General features: G+C 35.0%; 2 protein-coding genes across 2 annotated transcripts; one reads left to right on the top strand and one right to left on the bottom strand.

Moving 5' to 3' along the window:
- Positions 1–26: 26 nt before the first annotated feature.
- Positions 27–784, bottom strand: ND-ASHI (NADH dehydrogenase (ubiquinone) ASHI subunit). Its single transcript, XM_963856.4, has 3 exons — positions 614–784; positions 338–558; positions 27–292 (listed from the first exon to the last, which is right to left on the bottom strand). Exons 1-3 carry the CDS (start codon positions 693–695, stop codon positions 80–82), a joined length of 516 nt encoding a protein of 171 aa, XP_968949.1. The 5' UTR covers positions 696–784; the 3' UTR covers positions 27–79.
- Positions 785–928: 144 nt separating this feature from the next.
- On the top strand, positions 929–6,303 carry cm (carmine). The gene is made up of 6 exons (XM_963783.5): positions 929–1,158; positions 1,208–1,439; positions 1,490–1,671; positions 1,721–1,880; positions 5,532–5,984; positions 6,032–6,303. The coding sequence occupies exons 1-6, from the start codon at positions 1,124–1,126 to the stop codon at positions 6,215–6,217; spliced, it is 1,248 nt and encodes a 415-aa protein (XP_968876.1). The 5' UTR covers positions 929–1,123; the 3' UTR covers positions 6,218–6,303.
- Positions 6,304–7,462: the final 1,159 nt, after the last annotated feature.

Here is a 7,462-nt window from a genome sequence, read left to right as displayed (position 1 = left end):
TTCGTCTCGTGACCTATACACATCTATTCACTATTTGCATTGTTTATTTGTATTACAATATTTATAATAACTAGTTACTTCACTTGGGTTCGAAGGTGTAGTGGGTCCCATCTCGGGGGTACTGCCTGGGGACCACCGGGTGAAACATCTTCACCTTCTCGAAGAGACAATAAATCCCAAACGTGCCAAACATAACCCCCAAAAACTGGGCCCATTGCACCCATAAGGGGTACCTCAACTTGGCGCTTACGTTATACCTGTCCTCCCTCAATAAATCGAATTCGGCGTGCAACTGAAACAACCAGTCAGTTTTAAGTATTTAGGAGACCCCACATACAGGTTCGTTGAAGTTGCGCTTGAGTTCGGGGTTGTCGTAGGGGTAGAAGGGGTCCTTGGAGTCGCCACTGATATCGGGCAGTTTGGGGTAGTCGCCGTAACCGTAGCCATCGTTGGGGTACGGCTCGTACTCGGAGGGGTGCAGACCGTAGCGTTCGGCCGCACGGAGGCGCTCCTGCTCCGTAAGGGGGTACGGGCCAGGCTTGTAGTCCTTGTTCCAGTCTGTTGAGGTTAGGTTACATAACAGTGCAAAAAGTGAGTGTGGGGTGAAACGTACGGTTGCGGGTGGCGGTCAAGGCCACGGGGGTGTGCCTCAAGCACAAATGGGCCAATTTGGACGATTTAATAAGCGAAGACATCGTTTTTTAGTCGCGGTTTGACAGCCCACAACCATAGAATAAGAGTCGAATTGTCACAAAACGCAATGTGCACATGGGCGAAATTATTACGTAACCGGCGCTTTTACCCACTTCCTTGCACGAGTTGTAGTCTTAATGAAACTCACGGGCCTATTTAAAGCCAAATTTGGAAAAAAGACAATTATTCTGAATCCCCGAAAGAAATTGCACTTGTGATACAATGTACAAATGAGCGACTTTTATTAGCTGACGTGTTTTTATTTACTTAGGAAAATGCCAATGGTGATATTCCATCACAGTTAATACAATTATTTACATAAAAGGGCTTAAATTAAGTTTGGAGATTAATAAGTAATTTTTTGCCTTTGTGCACCTCAAGTGTATTGTCACTTGTCAAAAGTTTGTCGCCCCTAACCTCAAAACCCAAAATGATTCACAGTTTGTTTATTATTAATTCGTCAGGGTGAGTGCCCCCTTGTTAGGCCATTTAGCACGTCAAGTCCCAATTTTAGTGACGTTTTCCTGGAAAAACATTGGCGCAGTGTGATTTCACGATCGGTTTGTGACTATTATTTAGAGGCCCAAAGGGCGAACCCGAATGACATAGCCCCCGTGATAGCCACCCCCCATCACTACTTGATCTCAATCCAGCGAAGTGGTGTTAGTTTTGTCGCCGTGTGTATGGAGGAGATCCCCCCATTATTCGTGATTGAATTTTTGCACAGAGTTGTTGACACGTTCCAAGTAATTTGCCCCCTTAATATTAAGCCCCCAAGTAATAAACAATGATTCAGGATTATTTCTCCGACTGCACCGAATCGATAATTAAAGAGAATTATGTCGTAATTTACGAATTGCTAGACGAAATGTTGGATAATGGGTTCCCTCTCGCAACTGAGAGTAATATTTTGAAAGAATTAATCAAGCCGCCTAATATTCTACGAACAATTGCCAACACTGTCACAGGGAAAACCAAGTCGGTACAGGTTCACCAACTTAGACTGTTAATTTCCCCATGTTTTTAGTGTGAGCGAAGTATTGCCAACTGGACAATTGTCAAATATTCCATGGCGACGTACTGGAGTCAAATACACAAATAACGAGGCCTACTTTGATGTGATCGAAGAAGTCGACGCGATTATAGATAAGTCAGGCTCCACGGTTTTTGCCGAAATCCAGGGTTATGTAAGTCAACATCTTCTACTTTTGGCAGTTTTATCATTTTAAACAATTAAATCAACCGTTTCAACTGTTTGTCCACTTCAAAAGAAAAAAAATCTGGCTTGGAATTTTTGAATTTATATCTAGCTAGAATAAAAATTAGTAATAAGTTCCAATCGATATTTTCTAACGAAATTTTGGGGGGCTAGGAGACAATGTTTAGGTCTGTGATTGACGTGGAGATAATCTCCAGGAGAATATCATATTTTTGCCCTATTACTTCACCCAACCAGATTTTTTGACTGTTGAAGTCAATATTTTTTTATGGAATTTTATGTTGTTATGTTGTACCAAATTTCATTGTTGAATGAAATTGTGTTTAGAAGATATACATTTTTGAATTAAGTCCAGGCAAAATTACGCATTTGTCCTTTGAGACCAAACTTGAATTTTTTTTCACAGTGTTCCAATTGGTATTTTTGAACGAAATTTTGGGAGTAAATCGACATTGTCTAAGTCTGAAATTGGCCAGAATTTTATTTTGTAAAAATGTCGGGTTCCGAAGATAAAAATTTTTGAATTGAAGTTGCAAGAAAATGAAATTTTTGTCCTTTTATTACATCGAACAAGAATTTTTTTCAGGTTGTTGTAGTGAATATTTTTTAATGAGATTTGGGGAATTAAGAGACATTAGCTACGGCTATAATTCTACAAAATTTCATTGTTGAATAAAATAGGATTTGGAAGATACAAATTTTTGAATTAAGTCCAGACAAAATTACGCGTTTGTCCTTTAGGACCAAACTTGAATTTTTTCACACTCTTCCAGTTGGTATTTTTGAATGAAATTTTGGGAGCAAGTCGACATGTTTAAGTCTGAAATTGGCCAGAATTTTATTTTGAAAACATGTCGGGTTCCGAAGATACAAATTTTTGAATTGGAGTTGCAAGAAAATGAGACTTGTCCTTTTTACATCGAACAAGAATTTTTTTCAGACTGTTGTAGTGAATATTTTTTAATAAGATTTTAGGAATTAATAGACATAATACTACGGCTATCCTTGTACAAAATTTCATTGTTGCATAAAATCTGGTTTAGAAAATACAAATTTTTGAATTCAGGTCGAGGCAAAATTACGCTTTTGTCCTCTAGTACCAAACATGAATTTTTTTCGTAAAGTTCCAATTGGTATTTTTGAACAAAATTTTGGGGACAAATTGACATTGTCTAAGTCTGAAATTATCCGGAATTTCATTTTGTAAAAATGTCGGGTTCCGAAGATACAAATTTTTGAATTAAAGTTGCAAGAAAATGAGATTTTTGTCCTTTTATTACATCGAACAAGAATTTTTTTCAGACTGTTGTAGTGAATATTTTTTAATGAGATTTTGGTAATTATTAGACATTAGCTACGGCTATAATTGTACAAAATTTCATTGTCGAATAAAATCGGGTTTGGAAGATACAAATTTTTTAATTCAGGTCGAGGCAAAATTACGCTTTTGTCCTTTGGGACCAAACTTGAATTTTTTTTCACAGTGTTCCAATTGGTATTTTTGAACGAAATTTTGGGAGCAAATCGACATTGTCTAAGTCTGAAATTGGCCAGAATTTTATTTTGTAAAAATGTCGGGTTCCGAAGATACAAATTTTTGAATTGAAGTTGCAAGAAAATGAAATTTTTGTCCTTTTATTACATCGAACAAGAATTTTTTTCAGGTTGTTGTAGTGAATATTTTTTAATGAGATTTTGGGTATTAATAGACATTAGCTACGGCTATAATTGTACAAAATTTCATTTTTGAATAAAATTGGGTTTGGAAGTTACAAATTTTTGAATTAAGTCCAGGCAAAATTACACTTTCGTCGTTTGGGACCAAACTTGAATTTTTTTCACACTGTTCCAATGGTATTTTTGGTCGAAATTTTGGGGGCAAATCGACATTGTCTTAGTTGGAAATTGGCCAGAATTTCATTATGGAAGAATGTCGGGTTCCGAAGATATAAATTTTTGAATTTAAGTTGCTAGAAAATGAGATTTTTGTCCTTTTATTACATCGAACAAGAATTTTTTTCAGACTGTTGTAGTAATTATTTTTTAATGAGATTTTGGGAATGAATAGACATTAGCTACGGCTATAATTGTACAAAATTTCATTGTTGAATAAAATCGGGTTTGGACGGTACAAATTTTTGAATTCAGGTCGAGGCAAAATTACTTTTTTGTCCTCTGGTACCAAACATGATTTTTTTTCACACTGTTCCAATTTGTACTTTTGAAGGAAATTTTGGGGGCAAATCGACATTGTCTATATCTGAAATTGGCCAGAAATTTATTTTAAAAAAATGTTGGGTTCCGAAGATACAAATTTTTGAATTTAAGTTGCAAGGAAATGAGATTTTTGTCCTTTTATTACATCGAACAAGATTTTTTTTCAGACTGTTGTAGTGAATATTTTTTAATGAGATTTTGGGTATTAATAGACATTAGCTACGGCTATAATTGTACAAAATTTCATTGTTGAATAAGATCGGGTTTGGAAGTTACAAATTTTTGAATTAAGTCCAGGCAAAATTACACTTTCGTCGTTTGGGACCAAACTTGAATTTTTTTCACACTGTTCCAATGGTATTTTTGATCGAAATTTTGGGGGCAAATCGACATTGTCTTAGTCGGAAATTGGCCAGAATTTCATTATGGAAGAATGTCGGGTTCCGAAGATATAAATTTTTGAATTTAAGTTGCTAGAAAATGAGATTTTTGTCCTTTTATTACATCGAACAAGAATTTTTTTCAGACTGTTGTAGTGATTATTTTTTAATGAGATTTTGGGAATGAATAGACATTAGCTACGGCTATAATTGTACAAAATTTCATTGTTGAATAAAATCGGGTTTGGACGGTACAAATTTTTGAATTCAGGTCGAGGCAAAATTACTCTTTTGTCCTCTGGTACCAAACATGATTTTTTTTCACACTGTTCCAATTGATATTTTTGAACGAAATTTTGTGGGCAAATCGACATTGCCTAAGTCTGAAATTGGCCAAAATTTCATTTTAAAAAAATGTTGGGTTCCGAAAATACAATTTTTTGAATTTAAGTTGCAAGAAAATGAGATTTTTGTCCTTTTATCACATCTAACAACAATTTTTTTCGAACTGTTGTAGCGAATATTTTTAAGGAGATTTCGGGAATTAATAGACATCAGCTACGGCTATAATTGTACAAAATTTCATTGTTGAATAAAATCGAGTTTGGAAGATACAAATTTTGGAATTCAGGTCAGGTCAGGTTCTGAAGATATAAATTTTTGAATAAGTTGAAGCAAAATTACAAAAACCATTTTGTTTATCCACCCAAAAAAATTTCATGAGTTTTGTCGTAACTCTTACGCTTTCTGTGGTCAATTCTAAAATTGTTTTCCTGTGATATAGCAGGAAAAATAAGTGTGTAAATAAATATCTCGTCTCGCAACATATCCCTTATTATCTGAGCTACTTTTTGCAATTTTGTACCACATAAGTAAACTGTATATCAATTTAAAAAAAAAGAACGACACTCGTCTTCGTCTCATGTGCTATCTCAACTATTCCAAAATAAGTTATTAGTGCAAAATTTCAAGACCTCGCCCCATCTTTCGATAAAAAATTTCGGAAAAATCGAAATTTTCAGATCGACTGTTGCATCAAACTGAGCGGCATGCCCGACTTGACTCTTTCGTTCATGAACCCGCGCCTTTTCGACGACGTCAGTTTCCACCCTTGTGTGCGTTTTAAGCGGTGGGAGGCCGAACGAGTGTTGTCATTTATTCCACCAGATGGCAATTTCCGCCTCATTTCGTACCACATAAGCAGTCAAAGCGTCGTCGCGATCCCGATTTACGTCCGACACAACCTGTCGATCAAATCGGGAGAGCAAGGACGTCTGGACTTGACAGTGGGCCCCAAACAGACCCTGGGGCGAACGGTCGAGGCCGTTAAAATCGAGGTGCTGATGCCGAAATGCATCCTCAATTGTGTGCTCACTGCGAATCAGGGGAAGTACAACTTTGACCCGGTTTCGAAAATTTTGCACTGGGATATTGGCAGGATTGACGTCACCAAACTGCCGAATATTAGGGGAAGTGTGAGTTGGGCGGTTTGGGTTGGCAGCAGTGTCATGGCGTTTTGCAGGTGTCAATCGCCAGTGGGGCCAACACTGCGGAGATTAATCCGTCCATAAATGTGCATTTTACGATAAATCAGCTCGCAGTGAGCGGATTGAAAGTTAATAGACTTGACATGTATGGAGAGAAGTATAAGCCTTTTAAGGGGGTGAAATACATAACGAAAGCGGGACGATTCCAAATCAGGATGTGAGAAAAATGTGCAAGAACCGATTTTTATTTTTATATAAATAAGTTGCAAATGTATTATCTCATTGTCAATAAATGTTGATTATTTAATTGTTTGTTTTTTTTTTCGTCTGAACCTTTGAAACAATGATCACCCCACAAAGTATTTGTTTCTTTGTGATAAGTTAATAAGAATATCGAGTGACACAAAGAAAATCCTGCTGAACTGGTTTTATTTATGCAATTGCAAAATGCAACGCTTATGAAATTATTACACCGTTTCAATTTTTTTATTAAAACAATTAATGAATAGATGGCGGCACGGAATTTGTTATGTTACAAGTTATCATCTTAGAGAACGTAAATTATTAATCACTTTGATCCAGTTTCACTGTTCTTAATTGAGATGTAACGAATTAATTATTTCCATTTAAGGACAAGTCTCGAGTCTTGTGATTTTTTGCAAGTTTGTACTTAAAAAGCGATAAAATTGGTGGATTTTTTATACAATTGAAGTGATTAAAGCGGATCAAGGTTTGATGAGGACTTGCAATACTTGAAAATTGACATTGAATCTAACTGATATTAATGAGATAAAGCCAATGGAAGTTCGAGAGGTTTGGAAAATAAATAAGAATTATGAACAAAATTTTTTTATTATATATATATATCGATAATCCGGGCCGTGAAATTTTATTTTTAAATTTAAATCATTAATTCATTACAGATTTAACAATAAAAAATCAGATTTAGAAAAATCAATTAATTTAGAAAAATGTTACCATATTCAGACTTTTTTTTAACAATTATTTTTGGATTTTTTTTTCATTTTTTCATACTTGTCAAAAATGTCTAAAAGTTTAACAATATCTTGTAAACTTTTTTGAATTAGATATCTTGAGCGATTTCTTAAAAACGGTTACAGACTCCTAGAATTTTCATATTTGACTATTTTTCTTTTTGTTTTTGAATATCTGTATCTTAACTGATGAAAAAATATCAAAAATTATTTATTTGGGAAAAAATAATCTTGATTAAAAGTTACCATAGACAGTAGAATCCGTAGAATTTGTTTTTAAAAGCTTTTATTTAACTTGCTTTGTTGTCTGTCTGTCTGTTTCATATTTTTGGAGCAAATTTGAAAGGGTTCCCGTTGTTCCAATGAATTGAAATTTTACATACTTACTTAATCTGCGTGACAATGCAGTCCTATGTAGTTAAATACGCTAAAGGGGTTAAATGGGATTTTGAAGTTTTAGGTTATGTTTAC

The sequence above is a fragment of the Tribolium castaneum genome, chromosome 7 (genome assembly GCF_031307605.1).
Source record: "Tribolium castaneum strain GA2 chromosome 7, icTriCast1.1, whole genome shotgun sequence".
In the NCBI taxonomy this organism is placed as follows: domain Eukaryota; kingdom Metazoa; phylum Arthropoda; class Insecta; order Coleoptera; family Tenebrionidae; genus Tribolium; species Tribolium castaneum.
Note: the sequence above shows the minus strand (reverse complement) of the source record. Positions and strands in the feature narration are given on the sequence as shown.

What these genes read in the sequence shown, in the direction of transcription:
- ND-ASHI (XM_963856.4), bottom strand. Translation starts at nt 695, where the DNA reads ATGTCTTCGCTTATTAAATCGTCCAAATTGGCCCATTTGTGCTTGAGG. An exon ending in CTTGACCGCCACCCGCAACC is followed by an intron (nt 559 to 613) that starts GTACGTTTCACC and finishes TAACCTCAACAG; the next exon opens with ACTGGAACAAGGACTACAAG. An exon ending in AGCGCAACTTCAACGAACCT is followed by an intron (nt 293 to 337) that starts GTATGTGGGGTC and finishes TGGTTGTTTCAG; the next exon opens with TTGCACGCCGAATTCGATTT.
- cm (XM_963783.5), top strand. Translation starts at nt 1,124, where the DNA reads ATGATTCACAGTTTGTTTATTATTAATTCGTCAGG. An exon ending in TTGCCGAAATCCAGGGTTAT is followed by an intron (nt 1,881 to 5,531) that starts GTAAGTCAACAT and finishes CGAAATTTTCAG; the next exon opens with ATCGACTGTTGCATCAAACT. An exon ending in TGCCGAATATTAGGGGAAGT is followed by an intron (nt 5,985 to 6,031) that starts GTGAGTTGGGCG and finishes GGCGTTTTGCAG; the next exon opens with GTGTCAATCGCCAGTGGGGC.